This window comes from Lepidochelys olivacea (assembly GCF_965140295.1).
Source record: "Lepidochelys olivacea isolate rLepOli2 genome assembly, chromosome: 20".
Lineage (NCBI taxonomy): Eukaryota > Metazoa > Chordata > Testudines > Cheloniidae > Lepidochelys > Lepidochelys olivacea.
Window position 1 is genome coordinate 21770996 of NC_140430.1, and position 23137 is coordinate 21794132.

Here is a 23137-nt window from a genome sequence, read left to right on the forward strand (position 1 = left end):
AGATCTGTAAAGTCGTCTCATGCTGTCAGATTTTGACTGAAATGTGGCAACAGTCGACGTGTGGTTTTTAACATTTCAGTGATACTGCTTGTGTTGTATGGAGAGACCCATTTCTTCCCCCTTCACCTGCAGCCCCACCCTTTTCTGTCCCTTCCCTGGGGCCCCACTCCTGTTCTATCTAGTGTCCCCCCATTCCACACACCCCCAGTGCAGCCTCGCAACCCATTTGGTACTTTCTGCACTCCCGCTTCCCGCTGCCCTAAAATTAGAGAAGCTCTGTCTGTCTCTCCCCCCCACCAGGGCCCCAAGCCACAGCAAGGAGTGAGAGCTCCCCCAGGCCTGAGGCTGAGGCAGGTAGCAAGAGCTCCTGCAGTCCTGGGGCCACAGCGGGGGTCCCAGTGCAAGGGCTTCCCCCGCCACCCCCTGCGCTTCTGCGAGGGACCAGGGTCAGGGCTCTGGGGCTTCTCCTGTCCCACCTGGCGCTTCTGCCAGAGAGTGGGGTTGGGGTGCTGAGGGCTTCCCCTCCACCCACCCACCCACCCAGCTTCCCCCGTCATGCCCGCCCGGTGCTGCTTCCAGGGAGTGGGGTCGGGGCGCAGGGTCTCTGGGGCCCCCAAGTTGGCCAGGGCCCCTGGACATGGACCCCATAGGCCCAATGGCTAATCCGCCACTGCCCCCTTTCTAGACTGAAAGCACCTTGTCTAATGGGCGCTATCAAGGTGTAACTACATTTGAAATACAGCTACATAGTCAATATTCATAGTTTGATACAAAAATGATAACATGCACACAAATCATAACTTTTCCAATGACATGTCACATGACTTGCACAATATACATCATAATTATGTCATAATCATATAACATCACTGTGAAGAATATGGGGTTCAGTGCCACACCCAGGAAGCATCATAAATATCTTTTAAAAATTGGCTCCAGAGGAAAGGATTGTGACAATTGTGAGCTCCGTAGTGAGACGTCTCTTAACAACAACTTGTCTTCTCTGGTTAAACCTTTGGGTTTACAGATAGGTGCTGTCCATACCTATGCAAGTCAATTAATCTTCTTTAACAGCTGGGCAGCCTTCTGCCACGGGACAGAAGAGCCAGCTGGCCCTGCTTAGAATACAGAAGTGCATGTGATGAGTTTATAACTAACGTTAATCACAGTGAATAGATGCCATGACGTAGGCCCAGTGAAAGGTCTGGCATTCGCAGTATCACCGGATCCAACTCTCTCTCTCAATGCCCCTCCAACCCACTGGCCTGTGATTTTGATTCAAATTGCCATTTCTTTCCTGGCAAGATTGTCTGCTTGTCCGGCAGGTGCATGAGAAGAAAGTGAGACACAGCTGCTAAATTGGTGAATTCCCTAGTGTATTCATCAACTTGTGGTCTGGAAAATACATCAGACGGGCTAACTTCTCAGTTAAGCCTCCCATCGCGGGCCTATGTTTTTATATAAACAACAAATTTGTCTATCGGTTGTTTTCCTCCTTTCAAGGTAAAGGTTGTGCAAGAAGCTTTTAGGTCAAACAACAAACCGGGAAGGCACTGAACCCATGTGATGAAACCCATGGGTTCAGTGCCGGGAAGGCACTGAACCCATGTGCATCTTGGCAACAACTGCCCTGCGGGCCCTGGGCTGACATTGTGTCTTTGTACTCGTACACAAATATGACCAGTGCAAAATTCAGGGAAATAGTGGTGAGAGCGGTGAGAGGGAATGGTTCCAAGCCTGTTTGTTTAATACCTCACTGTCCCCTTGGTGCCAGCTGGCAGAGGACACAGAGGGGGTGCATAGGGTTTCAAGGATTCTCTGGGTCAGGCATATGCATAGTAATTCACCAAAGGGTGGCATGTGAGGTCTCTCCTGAAAGCTCACTGGTCATAATCACAGTGAAATGTATGTAAACATATTATATACAAAGTTATGTATTCATACTGAAATGTGGGTTCTTCGGGTGTATAAGTTAAGACAGGTTACTAGAAGGCGATAAGTTCTGGTCAGGCAGGGGATAGTAGACATTTATCTCCCTAAGAGGTCATAGTATATTGCATATCTTACAATATAAGTCTATTTGCATATGGAGCTACCAGCTAATCAAGATTTCAAAGTCTATAGGAAATCACAAAATCTACAAGAGGGAACACAGTGAAGAGTTAGTCTGGTATATCCGGAGACCGCAAGGAGACACAAGGTATTCTTCACTGAGTAGCCAAGCTGAGTGTGTGGCTTGTTAAGTGAAAAGGGATTACAGCCTACTGGCTGAAAAATGCCGGTGCGCAATCCTAGAAGACAGGATAGTAACTAGCGAAGTCTTCTAGGTTCTAGAATGTGTGTTATCATTTTATGTTACTTGTCACCATTTGTTTCTAATACCTCTGCTTGCGATCATTGAAATCTCTGCTCTTTATTTAATAAACTTTTACCTGCTGTCCCTATTAACATATCTCTGTGCTGAATGTTAAGCAGAGTGTGATCTGAAGGGAAATGGGTAAGCTGGTGTGTACCATGTCTTTGGTAGCATGGGATCTGTGAATTCTGTAGGTGTCCAATGGACCAGGGGCTGGTCGCTCCAGAGTGACACACAGGGATTAGAGTGTCTCTATCGCTAAACTGGAGAGAGAGCAGGGCCTGCGTAGGCCTAGAGGGGAGTGCCTCCATGGCTGGAGGGGTGTGTGGAGCTTACTCCGAGCTGGCACAGACAAGGCTTCCTCATGCTAAGCAGAGGTGGTAGCAAGGGACCTCACAACCTAGGCACCCTGGGAAGCGTCACACCTATTGTTACATGTTTATCACAAACACAAAGGTTTAAGCTAGAGTAAAGGCTGCAAGGAACTATGTTACCTTCCGTAGCGTCTGCCACTGGGGCATCTGGTCCTTTTTTAACTACAGACATGAAAACAAATTGGCAAAAATGAAAATCAAGAACACAGCAAAATCAGTCAGTCCAGCTCTTACCACAGTTCAATGGGGCCAGGCTGGGACTGGAATCTGTAAGTGCTGGAAATAGGGGTCCCCCCGGCTTGAAGTGGTTTCCATTACATACAGGGTTTACAGTTTGGTTCAGTGTCTCTCAGCACCCTCACTATAAAACATTGTTCCAGCCCCCCTGCTGGAATTGAAATGTTCACTACAGTTGTTAGCACTGGGATATTTGCAGTCTGCCAGCACCGTGTGCTAAACAGTGTAATTTAATATTTGTAAGTCCCAACTTGCCAGTTTCTGAACGGAGATTGTTTTCTATCCCAGGGCACCTGCGGAACATGCACATACTAAGCATGGAATGGCAAGGGAACAGCAATTCTACGTTTCATGTACTAACTATCAGACCGTTCAGCTGCAAGAATGTATGGAGTCTGGGTATCACAGGAGTCCTAGAGCTGTGCTGGCAACTTGCCGAGACTGTAGATACCACTGTTTAGTCTATAAAAAGAAAAGGAGTACTTGTGGCACCTTAGAGACTAAATAAATTGGTTAGTCTCTAAGGTGCCACAAGTCCTCCTTTTCTTTTTGCGAATACAGACTAACACGGCTGCTACTCTGAAACCTGTTTAGTCTATGTGAGCATCATATGACTTTGGGAAAGGCAGTTCTCCTTCTCTGTGCCTCTGTTTCCCCTCCCACCCGTTGTGTGCCTTGTCTGTTTAGAACGTAAGCTATGAGGGCAAGGATTGTCTGTTACTGTGTGTGTCTGTACGTCATCTGGCATAAAAAGGTTCCTATTTGAGACAGGATCTTTGGGTGCTACCACAGTACGAATAATGACTAATAATAAACAGCACAAATATAGCCATATGTTAATGAGCATTATATCAAGAATTGCATCCGGACAGCGACTTTAAATGAATATAAAACATTCACTAGATGAATTGTGACTTAGCTGGAAGCAGTTAAATTTTACAGTGAGATACAGCACAGAAAAAAATGGAAGAATTCAAACAAACCACCCAAGATTTCTCAAGGGGCAAGATTATTAAAGGCACAAGTGGTGGGTAGACAAATAACTCCTATTGCCTGTGAAAGGCATTTAGGCACCTAACTGCCTTTTGTGCTTAGTTATATCAGTAAATATTTTTTTAAAAATTACTCCTGAAAGATGAGCTGTGGCCCATGTGTGTTTGTACTGGACACCGAGGTGTAAAATAAACCCAATGTCTTTGCAACAAGATGTCTTGGAGTCCAGAGACAAGTGACAGTTGAGATCTCACAGTGAAAAGCTACTTGTTTTTCCAAGTTCCATCATACAAAAATGTTCGTTACAAATTACCATGAGACGCTTACTAAGCACGTGAGATTTGGGGCTCAAACGAAGCTTTTTTGAGAGTTGGAAAAGGGGTTGAAAGAGCACTTAGGACGTGATCCTCCTTTATCCTGCCCCTTTGTGCAGGCATTTATACCGTGCAAATGGAGTGCAAGACACTACCGTTCTGATCTGATTGCATGTTGCACCAAATTAAATGACTGCACAAAGGGCAGGGGAATTGGGTACCTAGAACTGAAAATGCTTTAATTACAAAGTAAGGACGATAGCTCCATAATACATATATCTGTAGGACAATGATCAGCCTGGGATCCATTTTATCTTCTTGTGTAAACATGTCCACTGGGACACCGCCAGTTCTGTGTGGAACAACTCTGCGAGTGCTTAGTAACTGCTTTCCGAAGACAAGAGTGCTGTGATTTTCTTCCAGAAAGAAGGTCCTGAGTTGTTGCTTTTGTGATCAAGCTGGTTTTTTTCTTACGTGCATGAGGGGAGCAGCTTCAGGAACCAGGCTTCTTGTATTTTTGCTCTTGCACAACTTAAAATTGACTAAGAGAGTTTTGAATAGAAAGAATGAGCTGGTTGGCCAACCAAGACCTTTTAGTCTGTTTGAGCAGAGGAGTTATCAGGACCACGTTTGAAATGGAAGCAATCCAAACAGCCAGGGCTAGAGGACAAGTTACCTGGAACATGGTGTGAGCACTGCAGGTTATACATTAACCTCTGGATTTAACATTCCTAGTGGAATTGTGAATTCTCTAGTCTAGATATTTCAGGGAGCAGGGTTCCACTTGGCCATATTCTAAAGCCATTTAAAGCCACCTCTGCCTCCCAGTCATCATTTACAGCATGGACAAGGAAAGGCTTCAAGATGAGCTGCGCATTTTTAGAGGTAAGCCCTCTTCCTTCCCTTCCATCCAATAGCTCAGGAATGGGAGGAAAGATTGAAACGGGTCTCTGGACCAGATGAGTGGGCAGTCATGGGGTAAGAGGGAAGGTCCTCTCATGGATCAGTAGCTGGTTAAAAGATAGGAAACAAAAGGTAGGAATAAATGGTCAATTTTCCAAGTGGAGAGCAGTAAATAACGGGGTCCCCCAGGGATCTGCACTGGGGCTGGGGCTGTGCAACATATTCATAAATGCTCTGGAAAAGGAGGTAAACAGTGAGGTGGCAAAGTTTGCAGAGGATACAAAATTATTTGAGATAGATAGGTCAAAAACTGACTGGGAAGAGAGACAAAGGGATCTCACAAAACTGGCTGACTGGACAGGAAAATGACCAATGACATTCAGTGTTGACAAGTGCCAAGTAATGCACATTGCAGAACAGAATCCCAACTCTCCATGCAAAATGATGAGGTCTAAATTAGCTCTTACTATTCAGGGGAGAGATCTTGGAGCCACTTTGGGGAGTTCTCTGAAATCATCCCCTCCATGTGCAGCAGCCATCAGAAAAGGCAACGGGACGTTAGGAACCATCAGCAAAGGGAGAGAGAATAAGGCAGAAAATAGCATCATGCCTCCGTATAAATCCATGGTACATCCAGACCTTGGATACTGCCTGCAGGCTGGTCACCCCGTCCCAAAGAGGATATATCAGAATTGTAAAAAGTACAGAGAAGAGCAACAAAAATGACGAGGAGGCTGGAACAGCTTCCATCTGAGGAGAGATTAAAAAGACCGGGACTGTCCATCTTAGACAAGAGACGACTAACCTGGGGGGGGGGGGGATACGATCGCGCTCTAGCCAGCCGCGATGGGTGTGGAGAAAATGAGAAAGTGTCATTTACCCCGTCATGTAACACAAGAACCCGGCCTCACCCAATGCAATGAATAAGCAGCAGGTTTAAAACAAACGTAAGGGAGTACTTCTTCATAGAACACACAGTCAGCTGTGGAGTTCATTGTCAGGGGGTGCTGTGAAGGCCAAATGTATAACGGGGTTCAATAAAGAACTAGATAAGTTCATGGAGGATAGGTCCATCAGTGGCTATTAGGCAAGATGGCCGGGGACAACCCCAGTTTTCTGGGTGTCCCTAAACCTCTGACTGCCAGTAGCTGGGACTGGACGATGGGATGGATCACTTGATAATTGCCCTGATCTGTTCACTCCTTCTGAAGCACCTGGCACTGGCCGCCATCAGAAGACAGGACACTGGGCTGGGTGGACCATTGGTCTGACTCAGTGTGGCCATTCTTAGGAGTGTGCTCTCTGCTGCTGCTGAACAGATGCAGCAGAGAAATCTTTCCTCACCCTGACCTGCAAGAAGGGAGACGAGCGTCTCTGGCCAATTCAGTCTTTGGCCTCTCTGTTCTGACAGGCGGGCTAATTAGTGCTAATTGTGCTGGGCTGTTTGAGACGAGCCCTGCTGGGAGCTGTATTTTATGCTTTTCAATGAAAGGGAAATAGTTTGTTGGCCGGTGAGAGAAGGAAGTGGCCTTTCTATAGAGATGTTACTGCTTTGAATAAGACTCATGGGCCCTGATCTTCTGAAAGGACTGTGAGGGTCCGACTCGAGGCGCCTCAGAGGGGCTGGGTTGTTTCGGCACTCAGCATTGTCTGAAAACCGGAGCCCCCCTTAAATTGTCTTAAACCGGTCACGACGTCCAGAGTGTGCAGCCCCTCTCCAAAGGTTGAGTCACAGGCCTAATCGCCCTGGGATGAATTTGGAATGTTTGTTAAACATCAGTTAACGATGGGGAAAAAATAATCCTCTAGAGGGCACATGCTAAACAAAACTGTAACACTGGATACTTGGTCACAGTCTGAATGGAAGCTTAAACCCTTCCATTGTTTGAGATTATTACCAGCCCTTATAAGGAAGTTACGGTCATGAGAGGTGTGTCCCATGAATGGTTAGAAGCTTATAAGCTCTTTGGGGCAGGGCACGTCTCTCTGTTCTGTGTTTGTACAGCGCCTAGCGCAATGGGGCCTTGATACATGACTGGGGCTCCTAGGCGACGCCATAACACACCTAATAAATAACATACAGTGCCCAGCACACTGGGGTCCTGATCCAGGATCAGGGCTCCCAGACACTATTGCAGTGTGGCTAAGAAGAAAAAGCTGATAGATAGCTGTAAGTTGTAGTTATAAATGCCCTATCGATCTCTATACCAAGCAATTAATCATCTAATTTAGGGTTAATCATTTATCAACCCTTTTTAAACAATGAATGGGACCTTCCTGCAAAGCAGCACCAGAGCCGCTGCGAACCTGTCAGTCTGTGACCCTTCGCAATCTTTCTTCTGTTCTAAAGACAGGAACTTCCTCCGGCAGAAGCTGAGATCCTCCCTCACAGTCTACGTGCTGCTGGCACTTTCTTACCTGCTGATTGTCATCCTGTTTGTGGTGTCGCTCTCCAGAGGTACCTTGCGTGGGGCCTTCGGGAGTTGAAACGTTTCACGTCATTGATGAGGAAGGAAGTTGGGGGGACTCAGAGAGACATGCTCAGAAGCCCTGGGGTCAAACCCTGATACTGAGCCCTTCTGTGTCCTTGTTCTTCTTTGTCTTACCAGCAGCAAAGAGCTCACCCAAGATTCCCCCTGTGCTGGGTGCTGCGTGGACACAGGGAGCCAGCCCCTGTCTGGCAGAGCTCTCAGGCTAAACTGACACAGGGTGGGAAGGGAAACAGGTACGGAGAAGGGAAGTAACTGCCCAGGCTCTCCCAGCAGGCCAGGGGTTGAGCTGGGAATAGAATCCCATCTCCTGAGTGCCACCCTGTCCCCTGCCTGTCCACCTCGGTAGCAGGGCCCTCGCCGTCTCTGTGTCTCCATTTCTCTCCAGCTGCAAAGTGGGGGTGGTATTGTATGTTGTTCTCTACCTGGCGAGGGGAGGCAGGTGACGTGACTTTGAAGGTGTGGCACTCTAGCATTGTTATAGAATGGGCTCTATTGATTATCTTCATCAATAAGATAAATTAAAGCCTTGCTCAAAAGGACCCTGGTGGGCTGAGGGGGCGGAGGGGTGGGAGATAAATTAGGTCAAACTTGTTTAACCCTTCCATTGCCTCACACTGAGGTCTTGTTGCTGGCGCTGGGGGTGCTCTGCCAGACATAGCTGGCATGCTGAGTACTAGCAAGAGGGTTACTCCGTCAGCACTCACCAGCCCAAAAAGGAGACACATCCTAGCCGCCTTGGTCACACAGAACGTGGCCATAACCCCAGGGCCAGGCAGATCCCCAGAGCTTCATGTTGGGACTTTTCTGGGCGTGGATTTTTGCACTGATGTTGTGCAAGTCTCTAGTCACCTTTCACACCAGCGCTGCTACGACAGCATAGCTCCCCTAGGGCACCAATGCTTACTCTGGCGGACAAACCCTTGGAAACACCCACCGCAGCCTTTGCAAATCTGCCTGGAATTTCTGGTGCCCACTGGGGATTGTCTAATGGCAGTTTTTTTCTTTGTGTATCCCAAGGTGTGTTTGTTTCCCACCAAACCTGTTAAATCCTGCTTCTTATTCCAGGATGAACCAGGTTGTAAACCCGGGAGAATTAGTGCATTAAGGTGCCCAGATCACCTTGCCCTGTGATTGGCTGTAAGGGCATGGTTTTGGGTTTCCCTATGGAGTAAATAAGCCTTTGGAAGGTGTTTCTCGCACACGCAAGTGCTGGTGAGCTTGCTGGGTAAAGGGTGTTGAAACCCAAAGATGACTCAATGTCACTCAGACATAACAGGGTGGCATCAGGGTCAGATAACCTGGCGTTCTCTCTCTCTCTCTCCCCCCCCCCCCCCGATTTTAGTTTCAATGCTCTCTTCCCAACTTAATGAAATGCGCAAGGAGCTGAATAACTCCAGCAACAATTTCAAATGTAAGTGCAGGGCACTGCCCTGTGCCCCCTCCCCCCTGCTCCTCCCCAGCTCCCGACTCCTGCTGCCTCTGCTGTGTCCGCCCCAAGGTCCACTGCCCCTGCAGGAGCCTCTTCCGTCCCATATTCCTCTTCCCGCCCCTGCCCTCGGCTCTGCCCACCTCCCTGGGTTGCCCTCCTGCGGACACCTCGCTCCTTCTGGCCACAGCTGCCACTCCCTGCTGTGATCATTCGTTGTAGAGTGTCTGTTCAGACCCTAACACCAGGAACCCTGCTGTAAGGTCCGTCCCCAAGCAGAAATTCTGGGGCTTTACCTCTTCTGATTTTCTTTGGTTCGCGTCACCCTGCACACGGGGTGGGGTGGGGTCGTCCTAGTTTCTGAGCCATTTCCTTGCTTCGGAGCCTAGGCCCCAGCTTTCTCCTGTTTGTTAGACAGAAGCAAACCCCTGTAGAATTGCGACTGGACACTTCCAGCGATAACCACTGTCTTGGAAGTCAGGTCCTTGCAGAGCTGGGGTCATGTTGTCATTTCCACACGTGTCTCTGACTCAGCTGGTCCCACCCCTTTCCAGTGTTCCCGTGTGGACCTGAGGCCCGGGAATGGGAATACTTCAGCGGGAAATGTTACTATTTCTCCTTGCATGCCACATCTTGGCAGAGGGCGAAGGAGCTGTGTGAGGAGAAGCATTCGTTCCTGGCCATCATTAACAGCCATGCCAAGCAGGTAAAGACGAGAGTCTGGATGGAAAGCCCCTGAGCTCCTTTCTCATGGCTTGCCGTCTCTCAGGGCCTCTCTGTCATTCCCGCATTCTTAGCACCCACAGGGAACTAGCCGCTTCCCCCAGCTAACTCTGCAGCACCCTCCTGTGGGTCCCCATCGCTACACATATCACAACTCTTTGCTGTGGGTGGCCAGTGGGAATTGAACGTGGCTGAAAGCACAGGCTTCGACCACTTGAGCTGAAGGAGCAACTCCATTAGCAGTCCAAGGCTTTTGTGCTCTTTGTGCCAGCCACGCAAAGGGGACGTCACTGAGACCCTGGCCCTGAGTGGTACATGCTCTGTTATGGGTCCCTGGATGCATGTAGCGGCAGAGCCCTGTGGGGTGTGTGACACATTGAATAGACATGGCTTCCCCAGCCCCACTTCTGCTGTGATGCAAACGGAGAGTAAAATTGCACTGATCCTGGTAAAGGAGATGACTCTGTGCTTCCTCCCCCACGCCCCTTCTGGCCGTAGAATTTTATCATGTACAGGACACGCAACCAGCGCTTCTGGATCGGCCTCTCAGACCGGAATGCAGAAGGGGAGTGGAAATGGATCGACGGGAGCGACTCCACAACCGGTTTCACGTGAGTGTGGGGCTGACCCCTGCTGGCTACCGCTCTCCTTCTTCCTTAATGCCGCAGGCCTCCTTCTGCAGAACAGCCTCTGTGTCTGTTGAGAGAGCCCGAAGGCGTGGGGCTGGGCCACATCAGGGTAAAATCAGGTCATGGGAAGCCACATGGGGTGTTGATGTCCAACTTTCCGTGGTGTATAAGGCTGATGGTTTTCACCAGCAATGGGCCTACATTTCAATCTCTGAGCCAGCCGTCCCCCTAACTCCAGGAAACACCGGCTTCAAATCCCCATGGTGTGTGGCTCAGGCCCACCTCCTGCTTTGACCCCGCTCTGTCCCCTGCACCCCGTTCCTGCCACTCCAGCTGCAGTCCCGCTGTGTTTAGGTACTGGAAGGAGGGGGAGCCCAACAACAGTGACCAGAACGAGGACTGTGCACACGTCTGGACCTATGGGGAGTGGAACGACGTGCATTGCACATACGAGTGCTACTACATCTGTGAAAAGCCTGCACCTCCGTGAGCAGAGACCGGACCAAAGCCACCTCCCAGCCACACTGCCTGAACCTGCAGGTCAGTGCAGAGAGCCAGCACTGCCTCCTGGTGGTGACAGAGATGCAAGCCAAGGTCCAGCCCTTTGACACTGTAAACATCACACTAATCTTTTTACTTTCCCCCGCTCTTCTGTTCTTAATTTATATTCCTTTTATCTTTGTGTCCACTTCCTGTCAGCTCCTCCATGGGTCTCTCTCAGCCATTGGGTCAGTATCCTTGGGAGGACCCAGAAGGCACTTCTGATGCTAAAAGTCTGCACCTTTCCAGCTTGAGCCTAGGGCTGATCAAAAATGTTTTCAAATGAAGATGTTGTTGAAAAGTTGCCTTCTTGAAACCAAATTTTAAAAATGAGTTTTCAAAATGTTCTGGGGTTTTTACTCCCCCTCTCCATGCCAATAAATGAAAAAAAGAGGGGAAACGGGTGAAAATGGGAAAAATTTAAAACCAAACATTTTGGGCCAAAAATTATTTTTTTGGGAAAAAAATGAAAGGAGGTTATGAAGTTTTCAAAACTAACCAAATTTTCAAAATCCATCCCACCCCCAAATTGCATCTGTTTTCAGTTTTCAATCAATTGGCTGTAACAGACTTGCGTCCTCCATGGATTGGGCACCTCGGTAACATCCGGAGACTTGTGGGTCACGCGTGGGTGCACTTGGAAGGTTACAGGGAACCAATGTGCAGGGTCTGCTGAGAACCACAAGAGGCCGCAGTGGCAGCTGAGTCCTCCCTGTTTTTAGCAGGTGGAATAGTGAGAGCACAGGGCAAAGTTTGATGCAATCACGGGGGAAGTAACCAGTTTAGGATCAATAAGAGCAGACACAGATTTATCCAATGTGTGATTCCCTGCCCTCAGGGAGTCAGACACAGTCACTAGGTATGGGGTGTGCCAGTTAATAGCATTTATAGCCATCTCTGCAAGCTCTGATCATAGGGTTAGAGGAATCATAGTGGGGATTAGCGAGAAATTCTTTCCCACTGTAGAGCTAGTTACACTGGCAGAGGGGAGGGTTGGCTTTTCCTCTGACGCAATGAGCAATGGCCACTACCAGAATAGATGGACCCCTGGTATGAGAGGGGATGACCCCAGACTAGCTGGGGCAGTGGCCCTCTCGGATATGAATCCTCTAATGCTCCTCTATAAATTCAGAGTTAATGGCCACATCTGCAGCTCTGTTAGCGTCTCTGGATTTGTCAACTCCACAGGTGCTGGAACTAGGGGTGCTCCCACACCCCCTGGCTTGCCGCGGTTTCCATTAGATGCAGGGTTTGCAGTTTGGCTCAATGGCTCTAAGCACCCCACTATACACATTGTTCCAGCCTCCCTGCACAACTCTGAGGTCTCTTCCCCCACCCTCCAAACCCTGGTGCTGTTTCCCCCAGGAATTCTCTCTCTGTGGCATGTGACTCTCCTATTCCCTGCACAGGGAAAGCTCTGGGTCAGATCATTCTGGTGGCCGGGAAAGTCTCCAGCGAGGGATGGTGACAGATACATATCTCTCCATCAGACATGGTTTGGTTCAGCTGCGGCGGGTCTGGAAATTATTTCCCTGTGAACAACTTAATTTCTGTCAACAGCCGTCTTTGAAAAATGTTGGCGGTGTTATTGAAAACTCCTCCAAAAATCAGCCAACAAAAAAAACGACACTTTCCATGGATAACCAAACAATTTCACCTGCACACCTCTCCCCCCCCCCCAAATATTGGAAAATAGATCTTGGAAATAGATCTTGGAAGATAATGTCCATTTTGTCAAAAAAACAACAAAATTTTCCTGGCCAAAATAAAACTCTTGATGGAAAATTTACAACCAGCTGTAGTTGAAACCTGTAGGCACCAGATGGTGCCCTTCCGCCCACAGCAGAGCGCTGGAAGTGGAAAGTTGCACTCAGCATAAAGCCAGCTTCCTTTGCTGTCTCCTGCGCTTTCTGTCCTTTCCTCATTGTACAGTAAAAAAAAGAAATTGAATAGGCTGCAGATTGCAGGCCTAACGGTAAAACTATTTGGCTGGGGGGCTTCTGCTGCCCTGGCACCCTGAGCACTGTCACGATAATAAATAATTAAGTCTTCTCATCAATCAGTCTACAAAGGAGGCGACTCATTACTCCCATTTTACAGACCTGCATTGTACATCCCCTGAGTTCTCAGCACTTACAGCAGCTTACACAGGGTTATTACGTTGCTAATAAAAACAGCCATAGGACAAGCCGTTGCTCTCGAGTTGGAAGTGAAATGGGTGATGGTGAATTCGGAGCCCCTGGTGCTCAGATTTGCAAAGGGGCTGAGCACCCACCCGTCCCATTGACCTTGCAAATCAGACATCCCCATCTTGATTAGGGGGACGCACATGAGGTAAGAGTGGCGCTAACACGGTTTATTAGGTGTGTTACGGGAGCGCCTCGGAGCCCCACACAGGACCAGGACGCCTGTGTGCTGGACGCTGTACAAAAGATTCTTGTGTACAAAACAAATTAATAATCTCTGATGTACAAAGACACCTAGGGCCCAAGCCTGTATTCCTGGTGAAGGTCTGGGGCTGGATTCGACAGTCATGTACCCTGGCATAAATCTAAGCTGCTCTGTCTGGGCCTGCCCCTTGCAGCAGCACCTAGAGACCCACTGTGCTAGGCGCTGTACAAGCACAGAGTGAGAGAGAGCCCCAGAGCCAGGCTGGGGTGGTGTCCTGCTCTTCTGTGTACCATGGTAGCAGGGCCCCCTTGTGCTGCACCTGACACAGTCCCTGCTCTGCAGAGCTGGAAGTCTAAAGGGGCAAGACAGAAACTCAAGGCCCAGAGAGAGGATGCCAGCGTCATGCAGGAAGTCAGAGGCACAGCTGGGAATTGAACTCAGGTCTCCTGTCTCAGCCCAGTGCCCCAGTCATTAAACAAGGCCTCCCTCTGAGAGGCCTCTGGAGAGGAGCTAGGATCTAATCCTGGCTGGGGCACAGGCAGCTGTTGTCAAGGCTCAAGTGCCAGGGTGAAGGATTTGCGTCGGATCCTTCTCCTGGAGCAAGAATATCTTGCAGACAAGTCTGTCGCCTTTGTTCCAGTTGGAGTTTGAGAGTAAAAGCGAACAGTGGGCTGCGCCTTGCCATGCCCCGACCCTGAGCACATGGAGAACCACCCTGTTAAACCCAGGGTTGTGAGTTCAATCCTTGAGGGGGCCATTTAGGGATGGGCAGCTGGGATGGATACAAAGGTGACAGCCACTTTCTACACCCCTTAGCTTGGTTAGGGTTGGGGAGGATGCACACTTAGGGGGCTTGGTGCACATGTTAAATACCCAGGCAGCTGCTCTAGCCCAGGGGGCCCATATGCTCTTCCTCTGCGTTTCATTGGTGGACAGCGTTCGCCAGCGAGTTTATACGGGTGAGTCCCCAGAAGGCTGGGGATTGGGAGTGGTTGGCAGGCCCCATTGTCAGAGTCTCCAAGAAGCACAGTGCATTGTGCTTCCTGTACACAGGTGAGACCTTCAGAGGGTCAATCTGCCTCTGTCTCTTCAAGGTGGAGAGAGGCCGTCTGGGGAGCTGGGGCCGGTTGTTACTCTGGCAGGGCCTAGCACGAGTAGGTGGGACTGGATGGAGAGTGCTGAGGTTTCCCCACACACTTCATCACTCACGGGGCGGAGAGGGCTCTGCTCAGCGAGGGGAAGCGGGCTGCGCTTCGCCAGAACCTCCTCCGGCAGCAAGGCCTTCCGCAGTGCCGCCATTACACGAGATTGATCACATGTTAGAAACCTCAGCGCCTTCATCTGTAGCGGCTGCCTGGGGAGAGATTTTGCCAAGAAGCTGCTGCACTCCAAGGCCTGGCAACCGCATGCATTGCAACTGCCAGGGGAAGCATACTCGAAAAGGCCATGGCTGGAACTCTAGCCAGGGGGACTAGGAAAGTATCTGGGGGCTACAGCGAGTCAGAGAATGGGCAGGATCAGCTGTGACAAGTTAAAAAAGAAACAAGCAAATTTCACACAAACTTTTTGGGAAAATTTTCAACAAAACAAAACTCAAAACAATTGAGGTTTGGGTTTTTTGGTCCTCCTCCACCCTGCCTCCCTTCTTCCCCACTCAAAACAGGAGGGAGAGAATGAAAACACACACACACACACACACGTTTGCTGCCAAAACATCTAAAACTTTTACTTAAACCAAACTTACTGTATTTGTTTTTAGATTTAATTAAACAATGGGGTGAAAATGTCTGAGGAGGGCAGCAGAGGTCTCCCAACGCCAGCCTTGGCTAAGCACAGATTGCGGGGGGGCAGGAAACGGTGGGCTGGGGTCACTGCTGCACCCTGGACAAGGCTGCCCAGGCTGCAGGGGTGCGCAGCCCAAGGGACATTTCAGGGCTTTGGTCCCGGGGTGGAGAGCCCCTAACAAGAGTCACACACCTGTTGCACTTGGGCAGCCTCAGGCAGGTCAGGTCCCCCAGCTGGCCAGGTGCAGGGCCCCCTCCCAGCCCGGCCTGGGCAGCAGGCTGGGGCAGAGACCCAGGGCTGTGCGGTTACTTCTCTACCAGAAATAAGGGCTCCAGTAAGGGGGCCTTGTGCACCCTGGGGCATCTGACATCCCCACAGGCCAGTTATAGCCCCACCCTCCACCCACTCCCCTGAGAGGGTCCCAGGGCCCCCAATTATATCCCAGGTAAAACCCCAATCCATGAAACAGAGAGAAGGGTCTCTGGGGAATCATTGAATATCAGGGTTGGAAGGGACCTCAGGAGATCATATAGTCCAACCCCCTGCTTAAAGCAGGACCAGATCCCTAAATGGCCCCCTCAAGGATTGAACTCACAACCCTGGGTTTAACAGGCCAATGCTCAAACCACTGAGCTATCACCCCGCCCCCGGTGGGGGGGGGGGAATCTGAGGGGGCACGATGGGGCAAGGTCCAGGGGGCATAAAGGGGGGTCGCAGGGAGCAGGGTGGGAGTGGTTCTGGGCTTTCTCGCTGTTGAGAATTTTCTTCAGGTTTTTTGTGTGTGTGAAAATTTTAGCAAGAAAAACCCTGGAGCCTCCCAGCCACTTCCTGGCACACCCCACTTCATCCCCCCCACCCGCTTTTATCCCCTTCATCCCCCCACCCCCACTGACTATTATCCCCTCACACCTTCCACACCCCTTCATCCCCTGTACCTCCTATGCCCAGCCCCCCACCCCTTCATGCCCTCACACCCTCCACACCCCTTCATCACCCCCACCCGCTTTTATCCCCCACACCCTCCATACCCCCTGTACCACCTATACCCAGCCCCCACTCTCTTCAAGCCCCCACCCGCTTTTATCCCCTTCACCACCCCACACCCCTTCATCCCTCTGCACTCCCATGCCCAGCCCCCCAGCCTCCTTCATCCCCTGCACCCCCTTTCACACTCCCGCAATCTCCACACCCCTTTATCCCCCCGTACTCCCCCCACACCACCCCCCGTACCCCTCCATCCCCTGCACCCCCAATTCCCAGCCCCCACACCCCTTCATCCCTCTGCACTCCCATGCCCAGCCCCCCAGCCTCCTTCATCCCCTGCACCCCCTTTCACACTCCCGCAATCTCCACACCCCTTTATCCCCCTGTACTCCCCCACACCATCCCCGTACCCCTCCATCCCCTGCACCCCCAATTCCCAGCCCCCACACCCCTTCATCCGCTGCACCCCATTGCCCCCCGCCTTCACTGCTTAGCCCCCCAGCCCCGGCACCAGGGAGGGGCGGTGCCCCTGCAGCCCTAAAGGGTCCGCAGCCCTCCGCCCTCCCCCAGTTCGGGTCTGAGCCCAGCCGGGCCTGCGGCTGCTAATTGCGATGAATGGACCATGGGAATTCATGGGGCTGCGCCCTAAACACCCCAGAGCCAAGACGCGGGGACGCGTCCCTGGGCGCCCCCGACACCCCTTGCCGAGCTGCCCCAGTCCCCCCGCTCCGACCCCCCCCCCACAGGAGGGAGGTCCCGGGACCCGCTGCGGGGCCGGTTCCCGGTGGGTTCTTGTCTCTGCCCTGTGAAGAATAGACCCGGTTTGATGCCTGGGGAGGGGCGAGTGTAGACCCGGTTTGGGGCCGTTAATGCGGAGAGGGGGGTGAGTGTAGATCCGGTTTCGGGCACTTTAATGCGTTACCCAGCTTCGGTTTGTTACACAAACCGGATTAACCCGAGCCCATCGGATCCGGCCTGTAACGACCGTCGCAAAGCGCCCTGGCCGCTGGGCTCGGGCCCTACCCATGCCTATGGGGGCTCCCGCCCTTTGCCCCTCCAGCAGCCGCGGCGAGAGGCAGCCAGGGAGCGGGGCCGCGCCGCCTGGGCCCTGAGCCGACCGGTCACTCCCCCGCTCCGAGCAGCCCCCGGGTCGCGGTCACACGCGGGGTCTGTCACAGACACTCAGACCCCTCACCCCGGCTGGCCAGTCTCGCCAGAGGTGCCTGCTCTTAGCCCCAGGCCCCGGCCCGCTCCGCTGGCTGCTGGCTGCGGGTGACTCCCCAGGCCGGGATATGGCCCAGTGGCGCTATAAGGCCCGGCAGGAGCTGGTGCGGTGACCCCCGCGGGGACCCCACGGGAATCCGACGGGTACCGCAGCGCGGCCCCTAGCCCCGGACTCGCCGCGCCTTTCCCCTGGAACCCACAACCAAATGCCCGGTCTGGGCCTGCCCCGGTCTCTATAGACTGGCTGCCGGTCTGTATAACCCGACCCCGGCTTCTCCCGCGGGGCCTGGCCAGAGGCCCACTTCCACCGCGGACCCTTCACCCTCCTGCCCGCCCCGGAGCAGATCTGCGCTCAGGTCTCCAGCGATTAACCCCTATTGCTCCGGCTCTGTGTGAGACACCGGCTTCACTTCGAATTAATGCGTGTGATCGATCCCCTCGGACCGATAGGAAACGCCCCGCCCAGGAACAGCCTTTAAAAACTCCTTGAATTCGGGTCTCCCTGTTGCCCCCTGCGGAGCCCGGGCCCCGGGGGCTACAGAGTCGGGTGGGCGAGGCTCGCTGGGGACCCCTGGACCCGCGGGCCTCTGAGGCTCGCTCGCTCGCTCGCTCTGGGGGTGGGGGCGAGGAGGCGGAGGCGGACGGGGCCTGGGGAAGCCCTGGCAGTCTGAGCCGGGCGCTGGGCATGGACTTGTTGTGTCTGGGAGCAACAGCGCGACTTTCTCCCCCTGGATCCTGGCCTCAGACAATAGGAGCCCCCCGTTCGCAGCTGGAGCGGTCGGGGAAGTCTCTGTCTCTGGCATTGCAGCCCGCGCTGGGCAAGCCTCCAAGCCGGGTAGGTGTCGAGATTTTTGTCTGTTCTCCTCCCCGCGTCGCTGCGAGCGGGGATGGGTGCATGGCCCGGGGGGAGGGATACCCACGGGGCGGAGGTCTCAGCTCGGAGGTACCAACTTATCCATGGTTTATGGAGACCCTGGGACACAGCTCCCCTCCTGGCTGGGCGCATCCCTTCCCCGTCCCCCAATTTTCCTGCGGTGCGTGGGTATCCCTGGCACTTAATTGGGGTTGAAAATTCTCCAAGGCTGCAGCCGCCGCCCCAGCTCAGCGGTGAGGGGCGCTAGCCAGCTCCGTGCTCCGCCCGTCTGTCCCAGGCAGGTTCTGGTCTCTCTGTGGAGCCGGGGGGAGAAATCCCTGCTGGGGGGCTGCCCTGCAGGAGAACAGGGTGTAAATCTGCACACGCGGGCGGAGCAGCCCCGAACTCCCGGCTCCAGGGAAGCCAAGAGCAGAAACTCCCCTGGACTTGGAGGGAGCCGGGGTCTCACCCCCCGCCATTAGAGCTCCGGGGTCCCACTTGCCCCCGGAGAGCAGGGACAAAGCCAGGCTCCATGCGGAACCGGGGCCCGCCGCGCAGCCAGAGCCCCGCCAGCCGGCAGCGACCCGCCCCGGTCTGCGGGCGAGTCCCAACGGAACGAACGAAGCCGAGCCGGGACCGAACCGGGGGCTTCGGCCGCTGAAACCCGGCAGGCTCGTGAGCGCTGCGGGCCCGGGGCTCGCCCCGAAATTACTGCGGCGACAAGCGAAGCCCGCGGCCCCGGGGAAGCTCCGCACGAAGGACACCAAAGCGCCGGGTATTGGGGTAACTAACCCGAGAAACGAACGAAATTTCGTTGGTTCCGATTCCGCGGCCCCGGCCCGGCCCCGTTTTGCGGAGAGCGGCGGCTGCGGGACCGAGGGGAAGGACGCGCCCGCAGGTGAATGCGGCTCGCAGGAGCGGGGCCGGGGGCCGGGGGGCGGCCGGGGGGCTGCGGGGAATTGACCCGGCCGGGGCCGGCCGGGGCTAGCGGGCTCCGGGGCCCAGGGGCGGAGAATTCGTTGTGGTTCCATTAAAGCGCCACCGCGGGGCTCGCTTGACCCAGCGGCGCCGGGCGGGTGGCGAACCAGAACCGCGGGCATCGAGCCGAACCCAGCGAGCCCCGGCGGGGGAAGGAGCCGCCCGCGGGGCGCTGCCCGCCAGGGATCGGGGTGGGTAAAAACCCAGCTCGGCTCCGGGGATTAAAGCAACAGGCGGAAACGGGGGGTGGGATTCTCCCCGCCCCAGGGCTGGGGGCAGAGAACCCCACGTCCGAGCCCGTTACCCGCCCCATATCCTACCCCGGTAACCCGCCCGACGTCAGACCCAGTTATCCGCCCCACATTTAGCCCATCTTAACCCTCATTATCCGCCCCATAACGAACCCATCCTGCCCCATAACTTGCCCCTGTAACCTACCCCACCAGCCACCCCATCTTTCCCCCCGCCCGCCAATCAACCCCATCCCGGCCCAGATACTCCTCTATCTCCGGGGCCGATCCATGGCTCACTCGGGGCGGGGCGGGGGCTGAACCGGGGTAACCTCTGGGGGCTCTTCCCCCCACAGGGCTCGGGGAGCCTGGAGGTCGATAATGGTGGCGGGGGAGGTTCTTTATTGCCCAGAATAATGTAAAGAGATTAGGGGACTAACGTGTGCGGTGGGAGAAGGGGGGGACGGACCGGGGGATACAGGGCGGTGGGGGACAGACCGGCGGACATGGTGAGCTGTGGGGGACAGAAAAGAAGATTCGTGGCCAGGCAGATGGGGAACAGGAGGGGCGGGGGGGATGGACAGATGGGAGCCACGGCGGGACAGACCCGCACAGGCTGGGGAGGTTGGACTTCGGGGTTAGGTTCCGCCGCCTCCTTTCCTGCAGGTCTCCCCCTGCAGCTTCGCTCCCACCCCGGGAGGTTCAGCTGAGAAACCCCCTCCCCTCCAGATCAGGGGATCCTCCTTCCCTGCCCCAGGTTCCCATGCCCCCCTCCCCCGGGTTACCTGACCCCTCCCCAGGCCCAGGGCAACCCCTCCGGGTCCCAGTCCCGTGCCAGAACTAACCCAGTCTCTCCCCCACCAGGTTCTCCCCAGCGCGGCTGGAGCATGAAGACCGAGGAGGCACCATCCTGCTTGCAGCAGGCCACCCCGGTGCTGGGCTTCGGTGAGTGTCTGTATGGCCTGGGGTAGCCGAGAGACAGACCCTCCTCCCCGGGTAGGGAGTGGGCTGGCTGGGTCGCACCCCATCGCTGCTGACTGCCCGGCGTCCCCCGTCTCAACCCAGAGCTGTAGAATAGAGCCGGGACTTGTCTACACGGGTGCTGCTGATGGATTCGGTGTTTGCTGTTACTGCTCCAAGCCGCGGGGTGCGGCAGCCCCCCCTAGTTCCAGCACCGCTGCTTGTCTACACAGGGACTGGCGCTGAAAGAACTACGTGGCTTTGAGTTCACACAGCCGGTTAGTTTGGTGCAAGTCTGGGAGTGGGACCTGAGTGTTTTCCACACGAATTGAGCGATGCGGATAAAGGGGAGAGGGCTCAGAGAAGGGATAGGAGCATGATTACAGGGCTAGAAACCTGCCCCTGACAGATCTGTGACGGCAGGGGGGTAAGGCAGACTGACTAAGCGATGCCTGCAGGCCCCTGATTTAGTGTTACCCGCAAATACTGTTCGTTATCTAATGTGGAGTGTTTAACAAATGTCCATGTCTTCTGTTGGTGGATTTTGTGGTTTGTGAAAATAATGCAATTCATCTTTGTTAGGGTGTGGGGGAGAGGTAAGGGGGAGCCCCAAAATATTCCAGCTGTGTGCCCCAAAGGAGCTAATTCTGCCTCGACAGACTCCTCTTGGTAGCTTAACAAAGAGAAGGTTAAGGGGCGACTTGATGCAAGTCCACAAGTATCTGTTGGAGGGCAGAAATTTGATAATAGAAGGCTCTTCACTCTGGTTGTAGCCAGATCCAATGCCTGGAAGTTGAGGCTAGACAAATTCAGACTTTTAACAGGGAGGGTGATTAACCATTGGAGCAACTTGCCAAGGGTTGTGGGGGACTTTCCATCACTGGCCATCTTTAAATCGAGATGGGATTTTTCTAAAAGATCTACTCTACATCCAGCCCAGTTATTGGACCCTAAAGCAGGAAATGACACAGGGAACTCCTGTGGCCTGTGTTTCACAGAAGGTGAGACCAGATGACCAGTCCATTCTGGCCTTAGAATCTATGAATTAATTTGGTAAGGAATTGACAAACTTACATTGCAATGGGACTCTTGAAAGCAGTTTGCCCTTTAAATTAATGCTGCACATTTTGCTGATTGGAACTCATTCGCCATCTTGTCAGTTCCCAGCTCAGAACAGGAACAAGAATTTTAAAATCTCATGTTTTTAGCTCAAACGGCTGCATTTTTCTACCCTTTAATTTTAAAGCCTTGCAGTCGGTAGGATCCAAAATGTCAGAGGCTTGTTTACTTCCAGTTTCAAGTCCAGCCCCTTCTGAGGAGGTTGTGACTCTACCAGGGATTAGATGTTATTACAGACAAGCAGCATTCCCACTTACACCCTACACATCTTTTATCCTCCATCCCACGACTGGATTGTTCTCTTTACATTTTCTTAAGTTATTGCTGGGTGCTTGGCCTTGTGCCTAACAAAACTCCAGGTGTGAATTATTGACCGTGCCCTCAGCTCTCCTGCTCACATGGCCAGTGTCAGTGAATCACAATACAGGCTGGCCATGGGCATGGCTCTGTGGCATTCCACATAGCGTAATCCTTGGCAACAGGCTCACTTGGTCATTTAATAATCTAATGTAAAGTGTGTTTTGAACAAGGAGGGGGAACCTCGCAGCATCTGAAGTTTTGTGGCTCTCTTTAGTTCTTAGAGCTAGCTCAAGTTCACATACCTTTGTTCTTCATTTAAATATCTGTTCCTACTCCCTCCCCCCAAAAGCTATTTAAGTATTAAAGAATCCCCCCAAATCCCCTAATGGGGAAGCTTATGCTTTTTGTAAGGGATTGCAGTCACCACAAAACCCAACCACAGAAAGTTACACACTATACAGCTAATGGGACGAAAACAGAGCTGGTTTGAAATCTTGCATTGAAACCGTTATTGGACAGAAAACTGGGTTTTTGACCAAATGAAAATGTATGTGGACAGCGTCTCCTTTCCACAGAAAACTTTTGCTTTTTATCAGACAAACAAAAACATCAACCACCACCAACAGGTTTTGGAGTTTTGATGAAAAGTAAAATATTTCCATGGGAACACAAAAATCCATTTTTCCAACCAGTTCCAGACAAAGACCATGGGCCACATTTTCCGAGGAACCCAGCCTGGGCACTTTTGGAGCTGAGCAGAAAATCTGGTCTCTATTTAGGTGCCTGGATGGGAAATGAGCTCTTGAAAATCTGTCCCCAGTTGTGGGTGCTGAGCCCTTGGGAATCCAACCCTGGCAGCTATTTTTTCATGAAATTTTTTCTTTCTCCCCACTGAGTGGGACATGAACCCTTGGGTATGTCTTCACTTCAGATTTATCGAAACCTGAGTTAATTCTGCTCCTAGCCTAGCGTGAGTGAGAGCAGCCATACAGCAATCTGGCACTGGAACTGTGTGATTGTTAGCAGGTGAGGAGCTGACAGGGCAGCCAATTTGAGTTACAAGTCCTGCCACACTTGAGTTAAGGGGGTTTTGTGCGTGGACAGAACTCAAGCTAGGGGCAACTCTTGAGCTAATTTCTGCAGTGAAGACAAGCCCCTACTGTCCTCTGTGTTTGAGCCAAGCTTTCAAATCCACAGTGTCTGTCAGTTCCAAAGTAGGCGAAACGAGATCCCACAGCCTTAGTGACCGGTGAGTATCGCGAACAGGCTGGCACGTTTCCCCTCAAAACCACAGGGAACCTCCTCTGACACCCCATCCTGACCCCG

General features: G+C 52.8%; 2 protein-coding genes across 2 annotated transcripts in view; both read left to right on the forward strand.

Annotated features, from left to right (window-relative positions):
• Positions 1-5092: 5092 nt before the first annotated feature.
• Positions 5093-11288, forward strand: LOC311510309 (hepatic lectin-like). The gene is made up of 6 exons (XM_084609880.1): positions 5093-5159; positions 7528-7635; positions 9012-9080; positions 9650-9801; positions 10317-10429; positions 10802-11288. Exons 1-6 carry the CDS (start codon positions 5117-5119, stop codon positions 10935-10937), a joined length of 621 nt encoding a protein of 206 aa, XP_084466006.1. The 5' UTR covers positions 5093-5116; the 3' UTR covers positions 10938-11288.
• Positions 11289-18756: 7468 nt separating this feature from the next.
• Positions 18757-23137, forward strand: part of LOC311510328 (LIM homeobox transcription factor 1-alpha-like) — a gene marked incomplete at its 5' end in the record, with an annotated part of 62031 nt that continues 57650 nt past the window's right edge. The window contains 3 exon segments of the mRNA XM_084609918.1: positions 18757-18784; positions 18787-19122; positions 20297-20377. Of these exon segments, the coding sequence (XP_084466044.1) occupies positions 18757-18784; positions 18787-19122; positions 20297-20377 (445 nt within the window).